Source organism: Phascolarctos cinereus, unplaced genomic scaffold, assembly GCF_003287225.1.
Source record: "Phascolarctos cinereus isolate Bilbo 61053 unplaced genomic scaffold, phaCin_HiC Scaffold_4;HRSCAF=312, whole genome shotgun sequence".
NCBI classification, from domain to species: domain Eukaryota; kingdom Metazoa; phylum Chordata; class Mammalia; order Diprotodontia; family Phascolarctidae; genus Phascolarctos; species Phascolarctos cinereus.
In genome coordinates, this window is record NW_027555847.1 from 83,038,800 (window position 1) to 83,051,140 (window position 12,341).

The 12,341-nt window shown below is 50.0% G+C and overlaps 1 protein-coding gene across 1 annotated transcript; it reads left to right on the forward strand.

Moving 5' to 3' along the window:
* The first annotated feature begins 1,380 nt into the window (after positions 1 to 1,380).
* Positions 1,381 to 7,676, forward strand: TNNC1 (troponin C1, slow skeletal and cardiac type). The gene is given in 7 exon segments (XM_020971577.2): positions 1,381 to 1,486; positions 4,343 to 4,373; positions 5,653 to 5,771; positions 5,774 to 5,801; positions 6,532 to 6,646; positions 6,808 to 6,944; positions 7,202 to 7,676. Coding segments are annotated over 7 exon segments (486 nt in total). The 5' UTR covers positions 1,381 to 1,462; the 3' UTR covers positions 7,234 to 7,676.
* Positions 7,677 to 12,341: the final 4,665 nt, after the last annotated feature.

Consider the following 12,341-nt stretch of genomic DNA (forward strand, 5'->3'; position numbering starts at 1 on the left):
GTACCTAAAAGACACACTGCAATTGTTTGTTGTATTAATAAGAATTGAGGAAACAGGAGTAACTTGCGAGAATCAACCCAGGAGATCTAAAAAGTCAAGCAAGAGTTTATTAATTGCTAATGTGTGCTTGGCACTGTGTTAAGCTTGAGATACAAGGAAAGACAAACATGGTCCCTGCTATCAGAGAACTCACAGTCTAAAGAGGGAAACAACAGGTAGGTAACTATGTACAAACATGACATATACAGGTTAAATTGGAGATAATCTTAGAAGGGAAAGGGGAAGGGAAGGGGGAGGGAGTAAGCATTTATATAGTGCCTAATATGCTCCAGTCACTGTGCTAGGCACTTTACAAAAGGGGAACTTTACAAACGGCCCAAGGACACAGGGGCCTTAAATACCATTCCCATCTCTAGCCAAGACTTTCCTGCTGGGGGAATGGGAGTGGGAACTTTACAAAAGGAAAGGCATTTTGCAGAAAGTGGGATTTTGGGTAGGACAAAGAAGCCAGGGAAGCCAAGAGATGGTGATAAGAGGGAAAGAATTTCAGGCATGGGAGACAGCCAGTGAAAATGCCTGGGGTTGGGAGATGGGGAATGTTGTGTGAAGAGCAGCAAAAAGGCCAGTGCCAACAGATCACATGGTACAGAGTCCTCTGGTGGGGAGAAAGGGAGAATGCTGGAAAGGTAGGAAGGGATCAGGTTATGAAGGGCTTTAAAAAACAAACAAAATTTTATATTAGATTCTGGAAGTAATAGGTCTTGGGGTTATCAAAGGGGAGGGAAAGTGTGAAGCACCCAGAGCTATTAACTAAGAGTGAGAGGGACAGAGGTGAGATGGAGGAAGGGAACTATAGCTAACAACTCCCAAACAAACATACATCTCAAGACAACAAATATGCATTAACTACATGCTCTGAGCAAAGATGGGAAGATCACAGGTCCAGAGCTAGAAAGAGCCTTTCAGCCAATCTCCTCCTTTTGCTGAACAAACAGATGCCTGGAGAGGGGGAAGGGACTTGTCCAAAGTTCCATAAACAGTAAGTAGCCAAGGTGAGGTGCAAAGCTAACTGAAGGGTTCTTTCCACTAAAATTGCTGCCTCTTTAAGCCCCCCACCCCTCTGCCTTCCTTCTCCCTAGCCTTGCCCTGGATCTAGACACAGGATGCCTATGAGGCAGGGCCTAGAAAAAACTCCCAGTGACTCATATGCCCCTGAAGGGACAGTGGCAGAGGTGACAGTCCTATTCCTACACCCCCACCCCACCCCACCCCCAGGGCCAGAAGGCTTCCAGAGGTCCATGCATCTCCCCACCCCTTTTCTAACTGGAGAGAGAGGAATGCTGATTGACAGAGTGGGTGCTATATAACCCAGGGCAGGATAACTCAGCTTCACACAAGTACCCTGCTGCTCTGAGTTGCCACTCCCCTTCTCCCACAGGCGTGCCACAGTCATCATCTCACCATGGATGACATCTATAAAGCAGCGGTGAGTGATTCCTTAGCATCTCTAGAGACCCCCCAGGCTTTCCCTCCACCACAATGCCCAGCCCCAAGGCTGTGCCATCTTAACTTGGGGGGGCATCCATTCAGTGGGCACACTTTCAGAGAGGGAGCATCCTCGGTTCTCCTGGACAATGGGCTCCAGGGCTGATTTTCTTAGGAAGGGGTTCAGCTGGTTGGGGAAACTGTGTCCAGTACACAGAGGAAGCCTATCCCCCTGGGACCACTCCCATAGGTTGAGTGGGGGGAGGGGGGGACTTCGCTCCAACAGCAGCACTTAGGAATAAGCAAGCATGAACATACTGGTGCCCACCCTCAGGACATTCAAGTCCAAGGTGCCCTGGAGGTAACTGCTATGTTAGAGAGAGCACTGGGTTGGAATCTGAGGTCCTGTGCTTAAATTTGGATTCAGTTACTTAGTAGTTGTATGCCTTTGGGGAAATCCCTTCCCCTTTGTAGATCTCCTCAGTTTTCTCTTCTCTAAAATGGGGAGAGATAAATCAGATGACCCCCAAGGATCCCTTTTAGCTCTAAATCTTATGATCCTACCAATGTAGCCTTTGGCCTAGAGCTCTCCAGCAGCAGGCTTCAAGGGCATCCTGTACCTCCTTTTGCTGGATTGAGCCCCTGTACCTGTAGCTTTGTATTCTGGAGGTGACCCCATTGATGTCACAGGCTCCTTCCTGTGGGTAGATGAGATGTCTCCAGTGTTGGCAGGATGGGGGGGAGGCGGGGCTGGTAACAGCACAAAAGAGGAGATGAGGGCAGAGAGGAGATGAGGGGCCAGGGATAAATGGAAGCTAAAAAAGGAAGACAAGAAATCAGGGCAGAGATGAGGGGCAGGGAGAAAATGAAGAGGCAGGAAAGATACTTGAAATCCCACTTTTGCCACTTAATTACCCATATGACCTGACCTTGGGCAAGTCACTTAACTTTCTGGGTCTCAGATTTTTCATCTGAGGCAGTTAGACTAGATAGCCTGAGAGGTCTCTTCAGTTCTAAATCGTAAGGTCCTAGAAGCATGGAGATGAAGTGGATAGAAAGGTGAAGAGGGGCCAGAAGGAAGAGGAACCTGGGAGATGATGAGGACAAAAGACAGAGCTTAGCATCAGCATAGCCACAGAGTTTGGGTGGCAGGGATGGGAGGGGGTGAGCTTAGGGGCAGAGACAAGACGTAAAAGGTTCTAAGGAGATGTCCAACTCTTACACAGCACTGAATTCTTTTAACTGGCATTAGAGACCTGGTCTGGATACAAACCCCACCCTGTTCTGCCCCCCCTTTCTCTCTGTCTTTCTCCTCCTCTCTCTCTGTCTCTCTCTCTCCTCTTTCATCCTTTCTTTCCCCTTGACTCTCTCTCTCTCTCAATTTATCTGTCTCTGTTTCCTTCTTTGTCTCTTCTGCTCATTCCTTCTCTCTTACACATATTCCTTTTCCTTCTCACCCTCCCACGTAAGCATGGGATAGGAGGCAGGCTGAGGGGACCATGAAGGGGAGACAGGAGAAACATGAACCGTACTGCCAAGCAAGGGAGCCCTTGAGCTGGTGGTTAGGGCTTCCCTCTATAGCTCTCTGCTTATAGGTGAGCAGAAGGAGTGGGAGAATCTAGGTCCTGAGTTGGTAAGCAGGGTTTGGAGTCCAAGATTTGTGGGAACAGGAAGGAACTCCATAAATATGAGGACTGAGGGCCAGGGGGGAGAGAATTGAGAGAACTGGCATTTCCCGGGTCTTTGCCCTGACAGGATTGGCTTGAGGGAGTCAAAGTATCCCAGATTTAGCAAATAGGGAGGTGTAAGGAGAGAGAGCCCAAGGACCCAGGGGTCTTAAATGCCATTCCCAGCTCTGGCCATGACTTTCCTGCTGGGGGAATGGGAGTGGGAACTGAACCATCCTTCTGGCCCTCTCCTAGGTAAGCTGGAAGCAGAGTCCCTGGAAACCCCAAACTATGCCTCTCCCTAACCCTCTCCCTCCTTCTCCTTTGGGGGTACAAGACAGATCCCTCACAATTTACCTGCCCCAGGATGGACTGCAGCTAAGGTCCCTCAGTACATCTCAGCTCCAGCCAGGGAAGATACTCAGTGGGGGTGGACTGGGGAGGGGAGAGGAGTACAGAGCATGTTGCCTAGGCCCTATTAAAGGCCCTCCCCTCTGTCCACAGTGACCATCCCTGCTGAGACATAGCCCTCAGGCAAACCACTGGGGTCATGCCAGGCTGGAGATCAGGGTCTGTAGGGTGTCCTGGAAAGGGGAGCCAGTCCCTTCCACCCCATGCCCATAAAAGGCTCCAGGGCACTCTGAGCTAATTTTAGCTCTGTAGGCGCCACTCGGACAAGTGTGCAGATAACAGCCCTCCCTCACATGCCAGAGCCCCTAGCTTCAGGAAACAATCACCAGGTTTAGCTTTGTCCACTGTTAAAAATAGTCTCTGTCACTACCCCAGGGTTTGGTTTCAGGGCTTGGGGGGGAAGGGTTGGCAAGGGGGAGGGGGAGTCAGACTCAGTTACCTCTCCCCTCCCTCCAGCCCCTGACCAGGCTGGCCTCTGCTGTCGGAGACGATCTGGTTTTATTGTCCCCACAATAAGAGGTCGGGCAGCTGCCTGGCGGGTGGTAGGAGGCAGGTGGGGGTAGGGGTGGGGGTGGGGAGAGTATAGCTTGGATTTCACCAGGACATGGCCTGGCTGGGAGGGCAGGGGGCCAGAGGACTATTGTTACTCATCCACTGTCTGGGCCAGGCCAGGAGGGGTGACCTTGATTAAAGGACCTTCCCTCTGCAAGGCCTGACCAACCCATGGGTGGGGATGGTAAGAAGGTCTGGGTTCATTCCCAGCTCCCCCTTTTCCTCAGGTGGAACAGCTGACGGAAGAACAGAAAAATGGTGAGTGGCCCCTTCCCTGTTCTCCCTGCCCCCTGAGAGAGTGGTTGCACTTGCAGGTTCTGTTAAGTGAGAAAATCCATGATGACAAAAAACTCCTATAGGTTCCATAATGCTTTTAAAAGAACTTGAATTTGATCAGTCACAACAACAACTAGAAACAGTTGACAAATAATAACAGAGACACAGCACGAATTTGGACTTGGGGACCCTTTGCAATAACTCTGAGCAACCTCAATCAATCATTCAGTCAAGAAGCATTTACTAAGAACTATTAGCTGGGCACCAAGTAGGCACTTAGTAAATCACCTCTGCCCGTAACAAGCGGGCAGACAATGTATACACACATATATATAGATACAAAATGTATGAATTTTCGTTGGTGTTCAGTTGTGTCTGACTCTTCATGACTGTAGTTGGGGTGTTCTTGGTAAAGATACTGGAGCGGTTTGCCATTTCTTTCTCCAGTTCATTTTACAGATGAGGAAATTGAGGCAAACAAGGTTAAGTGACTTATCCAAGGTCACATAGCTAGGAAGTGTTTGGGGTTGGATTTGAACCCAGATCTTCCTTACTGCAGGCGGGGCTGCCCTGTCCACAATAATTACAAAGTGACTGAGGGGGGGAAGGCACTAGTAGCTGGGGGAGAAGAGAGCTGCTGCTAAGGAAAGACCTCAGGGTAGCATTTTGAGCTGAGCTTTGAGGTGAGGAGGGAATACATTTCAGGTGTGGAGGCACAGCCCATACAAAGGTACAGAGATGAGAGAAGGAAGGCCACATGTGAGAAATAGCCAAAAGGTCAGTTTGACTGGACCACAGAGTGTGTGAAGGGGATTAATATATAATAAGCCCAGAAAGATAACTTGGGTCCATGGTCCACCAGTTGGGGACCAATGAACTCTAAATGATCCTCTAAGGTCCCATCTAGCTCTAAATTTTATCGTTCGTTCTAGGGTCAGCTAGGTGGTGCAGTGGATACAGCACCGGCTCTGGGGTCAGGAGGACCTGAGTTCAAATCTCACCTCAAACATATAACACTTACTAGCTGTGTGTCTCTGGGCAAGTCACTTACCCCAATTGCCACACCCGCAAAAAAAAAAGTAAATAAATCTCATTATTCTGTCACCAGCTAGATGACCTTGGGCTAGTCCTTTTCTTTCTCTGGGCCTCAGTTTCCCCCTCTATATTAAGTGGTTGGCTGTCTCTGTCCCTGAGGTTGAATATATCGTGATTTTCTGAGACCATCCCTTGCTCCCCTGCCCCTCCCCTCTCCCCAATGCAGAGTTCAAGGCTGCCTTTGACATCTTCGTTTTGGGTGCTGAAGATGGCTGTATCAGCACCAAGGAGCTGGGCAAGGTGATGCGTATGTTAGGCCAGAACCCCACTCCCGAGGAGCTGCAAGAGAGATGATTGATGAGGTGGATGAGGATGGTAAGGCCCTCTCCCTATCCCTTGGGCCTCCATTTGAAGTGAGAAGGTTATATGAAGACAGTGGGGGCTCCCCTTCCCTAGTACTCTGATGGGTGACAGGAAAGGTGGGATAGCTGGAAGTGCTGAGAATGCCTTCTATCCTCATATTCTACCATCCCCTGATGGTCACGTAGCCCCTTATCCTCCTGTGTGCCCTGACATAAGGCTGTTAGAATTAGCGGCCTAGGAGTCAAGAAAGGCAAGAGAGTCTTGTCTCAAGAAGGCCAGTGATGCGAATGAAGCAGTAATCATGGAAAGAGGCTTTGATAGGGCCAGGTCCTGGTTCTGCCTGACTCTGAGTAAAGATGAGCCAAGTTCCTAATTCTTTTGGGGTTTTTCTATGTGTAAAAATGAAAGTTGCAGTCAGAGAATTTGGATTCAAATCATGACTCTTTCGTTTATTAATGTGATTGTGGGCAATATAATTCCCTTCCCTAGGACTCAGTTTCTCCAACTGAAAATAGGGGCAGTAGACTAAATGATGTCTAAGTTTCCTGCCAGCTACTGCATGACAGAACTGTAAGCCCTTGAGGCTGAGTATTCAGGAATTCAGGCTTCTCTTAACCTCTTACCCACTAAAAGACATATTTTCCAGGGAGCCCCAGCCCTGGCTCCCATGTCATCAAGGAAGGGGCCTTTGGGCAATCCTTCCAGAGTGACCACAGCTTCCCACTGACTTCCCATACCCTAGGCAGTGGCACAGTGGATTTTGATGAGTTCCTGGTCATGATGGTTCGATGTATGAAGGATGACAGCAAAGGGAAATCAGAGGAGGAGCTGTCTGACCTCTTCCGAATGTTTGACAAGTGAGTGTGCTTGCCCAGGCGGAAGGCTGGCTGGTGATGTCCAGTGCTTCCTGCCTCTACCTCTTTGGCTGAGGTGGGTGAGGTCCCCTGGTAAGGCAGTAGGGGGATGGATGGAGAGGAGTCCATCGTTAAGTGTTCTTCACTCTATCCTTTTGATACAGGAATGCAGATGGTTACATTGACTTGGAGGAGCTAAAGATTATGCTTCAGGCCACTGGGGAGACCATCACTGAGGATGACATCGAGGAACTTATGAAGGACGGGGACAAGAACAATGACGGCAGGATTGACTATGATGGTGAGGAGCCGCAGCACCCAGGCCTTTCCTCTCTCAGGGACTGCTATGCTCAGCCTCAAAGAGGGAGCCATCCCAACCATGAGTCCCATGGGCCATTTCCAAACCAGGATTTCCTCACACCCCAAATTGAACCTGTTCCCTAACCTTCTTCCTTCCCCCTCCCCTCCCCATTTCCAACATCCAGACTCTCATTAGCCCTGCCTTCTCCTCTGACTGGCCCTCTCTAACCCATTCTCCTTTTTCTTCTCTTTGGGCAGAGTTCTTGGAATTCATGAAGGGGGTGGAATAGACAGACACTGATGGAGCCATGTACATGCACCCTTCCCTTGCTTTTCTCCCCTCCCCCATCTGGCCTGGCACCTGGCACACCTGTGAGCACAAGGTCAGTGGCCAGGCCAGCCAGAGGAACTGTGGGATAGTGGGCTCTCCATGGTGCTGCCCAGGAATGGAGAAACCAACAGGCAGTACCCACCAGCCTTGGGCACCTCTTCCCCATACCTGTGCCCTTGGGAACCTGCTGCCTGCCACTCTGAACTCTACAATGGCTGGAACCACTGAGCCACAGAGCCCAAAGCTAGCCCTTCTGCTATCATTGCACTGAGATCCCTTCCTTCCCCTTCCCCATCCCTGCTGTCTCTCCTTTGCCAAGCTTGGAGAATGTCCCACCTTGGATGAGTGAGATTCCTGGAATAATGCAAATAAAGTGGTTTTCCAGGAGGCCTGGCATTCTCACCAGGGCCTTGGAGACTTCTTGGGGAAGCTTGGGATGGAGATACTGCCTGTGAGCTGGATGGGATGCCATTCCTAGTGTCCTGGAAAGCCCTGTATTTATAGCCTCTAAACCACGTTCAGCCTCTGCCACTTCTTTCCTCTTTAACCTTGGGCAAATTCAACGCACCCTCTCCTGGCCTCCGCTTCTTGTCTCCAAAATGAGGGGACTGGACTAAATGGTAGTGAATCCCCTGATCCTGTGCTTCTGTGACCAATTGAGAAACCTTGTTCCCCTCCCTCCCAAGCCCTGAGTGTACCCTTGTCCACTTCCATCCACCTCCACATCCAGGACAGCACGGGCATTTTTCCTCTTCAGATTTCAACACTGGGATCCCAGCATAGCCCTGCCTGCCTGCTTGCCTGCCTGCTAGCACTCCTGGGCCATTCTTCTCTCTCCTTCTTGGCATTTGCACATAGGAGGCAGTGAGCTCCAGCTTGGAATTAAAAGGGCCTTGGTTAGAATCCTGATTCTGTGACTTCTTACCTGTGTGACCTTAGGCAGGTCATCCAGTTACTGAGATGACTCCAGTCACTTAGATGAGCTTCAGTTACCTCATCCGTAGAGTCGGGAGCGGAACTCAATGACCCCAAACGGGGTCTTCTTGGCAAAGATACTGGAGTGGTTTGCCATTTCCTTAGCCAGCTCATTTTGCAGATGAGGAAATTGAAGCAAACATGGTTAAGTGACTTGCTTAGGGTCACACGGCTAGGCAATGTCTGAGGCTGGATCTGAATTCAAGTCTTCCTGACTCCAGGCCCTGTGCTCTATACACTGAGCCACCTAATTTTATAGTGGCATGCCCTTGTATAATCCAGCTTGGCATCAATTTACCACGCCAATGTGGCTTTTGAAGTTTCAGCTGCTGAAGCGTCCACAGTGCCCTCTTAGCTTTGGCGTAGGTCCCAGTGAGATCCTGTACTTTCTGACCTGGTATTCACTCCTGTGGATCCCATCTTACATGGAGGACATCTTAGAGTCATAGAAGAACACTGCATTTGGGGTCAGAGGACCTACATTCAAATCCTGACTCTGCTCCTTCACTAACCTCATGACCATGAACATTCACTAAACCTTGGGCCTCATTTTGCACACATGTAAGATAGACTGGGTTCCACAAACTCTAAAGCTATGATCCAGGAGCAGTGCTGGAGGAGCCCCAGAGTTCACTTATCCAACCCACTTTTGGAACAGGGGGGGAAACTGAGGCCCAGAGAAGAGAAAGATTTGCCAATGGTCTCATCTCAAGTTAGTAACAGAGTCTGCACTAGAAAACAGATCTTTTGACTCCCAGCCCAAGGCCTTTTCCATTGGACCAGGTCCAAGTGTAAGTGGGAGAAAGAGCTAATTCCTCCCATGCTGGGGACTTTCTCTCAGCCCAGTACCCTACTTCTGATACACCCAGGAACCAAGGACAGTGACTAGTGCATTGTAAGCGTTTTGGAAACCTTGAAGTGTCTTAAAAAAATAAGATGCAGTCATGGGTGGGAAGGGAAGTTTAGGAAGGGTTCCAAGTGCAAGAGGTACTTTCAGAAGCAAGTTTGTTCTGTTCAGGGGAAAGAGCCTTGGGTTGAGAGTCAGGAGATCTGGGTTCAATCGTAGCCTTGACTGTGACCTTAGCAAACCCTACTCTCCCCCCTTCCCGCTGAAAACAATGGGGATGATAAGGTCCTACCCTGCCAGCTTCCTGGGTGGAGGTGGAGGCGTTGAGGATGCACTGAAAGAATACATAGAAAGGCGTATCCTATGGACACCAGTGAGGGGTGAAGGAAGAGGGAAGAATGTCTGAAGTTGTTTGAGACACCTGCCCCCCAGCTCTTCCCTATACCCTCAGCCAGCTGCCTCCACCACCCTTATTTCCCAAAGCCCCAGGAATGCCAGCTGTCTCTGTCCCTCCCCTCCTTGCCCTGTCCCATCAGTATTGACATTCTTGAACTGGAGCGGGGGTGAGCCTGAAGGAATTGGAAGACAGCTGGGGCCAGTCAGGCATCTTGGGGCTGGGCAGAGAGGAACTGATGCCTAGACTTCCCACCCCTACCTTCCAGCTTTTCACTTCCATCACTACCATTGGTTCTACTTCAGGGTTTATGTTAATTCACAGAAACATCAAATCCTAAGATCTCAGCGCTGAAAAGGTCAGAATATCCTTGGAGCATATCTTGTAGCCCAACTCCCTGTCCATCTGCTTGAATGTTTCCAGCAATTGAGAGCTCACTCTCTACTTGGAAATCTATTCCATTATTACTGGACAACTATGATTCTTAAGAAAGTCTTCCTTTCCTTATGAGCTACCATCTACCTCCCTGTAACTTCCAGCCACTGGTCCCAGTTTTGGACCCTGGGCCAAATCAAGCCCCTCTAACTCAAGTCATGTGGTGTTTTCTGAGCCCCTTGTGGACCCCACTTGAGTCTGCTGACACTATCGGAAGACACAAAGGAGACTGACTCAGGAAAATGGGCAGAGATCGAAGAAGGACAGCTTGTGCCCAAGCATTCAGGTGTGAATTTTTGATGTCCATCCAACAATTTGGGCTTCGAAAGGTCACTGTTCAGAGCATGCACACAGCAGTAACCCTGTTACCTCATCGGACACACACACACACACACACACACACACCACACACACACGCGCGCGCGTGCATACGCTCATGAATGGACCGCACTGATAGGCATGCGTGGATCCTGTGTGCAAGACACAATGCACACACAAAGGATCCATATACATACATAGACATCGTATGCAAACACATGCACCTGTACATGCATGCCGCTGAGCCGCATGTCTGCCCTCAGTGGCCAGAGTGGAAGCCAGGGCTAGAGGAAACTTGGGCCCCCTGCAGTCTTCACAATGAGCACTTGGTGGAGCCAGAGCCCCATGGTCTGGCTAAAGCCCACATCAAGCCTTTCATGAGAGTCTACTGTGTGGTTTTTTGTGGGGAGGCAGTGTGGGGTGTGTATGGGTATTTTGGAGATGGGTGGCGCTACTGAGATTATGAAACCTCAAGAGGGAAAGGGAAGTTTTAATCTTCTCAGACTCAGAGAATATTAGAGCCAGAAGGAGCTTTAGAGACCCCCTTCTCTGAGCCTCTCACTTTACAGATAGGAAAACTGAGGCCCAGCAGATGCAGGACAAGAAATCCATTCTCTTGGCTCCCAGGTTTTCTTTTACACTCTGTTTGAACATGAACCAAACCTCTCACTGCCCCTAATTTCTCAACCCCCCATTACTGTCTCAAATCCCCCTGGTCAGAAGGATAAGGGGAAGAGAAACTCTACCATGGGGGCCTTGAGTAGTAGAAGAGAAGGGAACTACTAGGCCTAAGAGCCTTGGACAGCGCCTTGAGCAATGAGAGCAGTAGATCCTTCAGTGCCTGAAGGGACCTCAGTGGGCATTGAGTACCTCTTATGGCTGATAAAGAGTCTCCTTGGCAAGTGGTCCTAAAAGCATCTACATGAAGAAATAAGGAACCCACGCCCCTCAGAGGAGGGACCCATTTCACTTTGGGATAGCACTAATGCTATGAAGTTTAGAGTGGGGGAGACTGTGGGGTCTCTTTCCTAATGCTGGCAGCCACATGCTAGAGCCGACCCTATTGGCCAAGGGCTAAAGTCACCTAAAAGGAAAGACGAAGAGTCAAGGACTCATCTCAGGACTGGAGCTGCCTACTTCCTGTAGAGATCAGAACGGGGGAGATGAAAGGGAATGAAAACACTGTTTATCAGGAGGTGGGGGAGTAGGGCACCAAGGATGCAGAGAAAGCACAGTGAAGAGATCTGGGACCTAGTCCTGCTCACAGGATGGCTTGGGATAAATCTCTTCCCCTTTCTAGGCCTCAGTTTCCCCATTTGTAAAATTACCTCTAAGATGTTTCTCCCTGGCCCTACTGGCCCTCAGATAGTTTAAGATTCTGGAACTCTGTGTGGGAGTGGGTGGAGAAGAAGCTCAGCCAAACTGAGAGGACCCATTATTTCCCATCCCCTTGGGCAACTGAGAAGCTAGAAATCCAGGACTGGGGTGGAGGTGGAGGGGTGGAGGGGTGGAAACCCAATGGCAGTGGAAAGTGTTTGGAAAAGGGAGTGCTGGAGATGGTATGGGGCCCCCTCCTTCTTTCCCAACCTCCACAAGGCTCCAGCTTCCAATTCTTCAGAAGGATCCCGGGGAGGCTGAGAGTTGCTATTGTGGGAGGTTCAAGCTCCGGAATAGGATGAAGGCTGGGCCTGGGGGTGGGGAAGGGGGTGGAAGAGAATGGATTGCTCTTTAGGGGAATGGTGAGAGGTGGCTTGGGGGTGTTTCTTGGGAGCAGGGAGCTCTGGGATAGGTTGGGGGCTTTGGTGGATAGCTCTGGTGTGGAAGGCTCTGTGTAGGGGGTCTCTCAGGGTGGCCTGGGTTCTCATAGATGATTTCTGTGAGGGAGGTCTCTATATGTGTGGGAATGGGGTGCGGGTAGGGTGGGGTGGATGTCTCTCTGGATATTCTAGGGCTGTGTCTCTCTAGGGCCCACGCTTTTGTTGGAAACACAGAAAGGATCCTGCCCCCTCCTTACCCCAGACCTCAGCCTCTTCCTCAGTGAATATTCTCCCAGAACACTGAGTTTCAGAGTTCAAAGAAGTTTAGTGATCTAATTCCA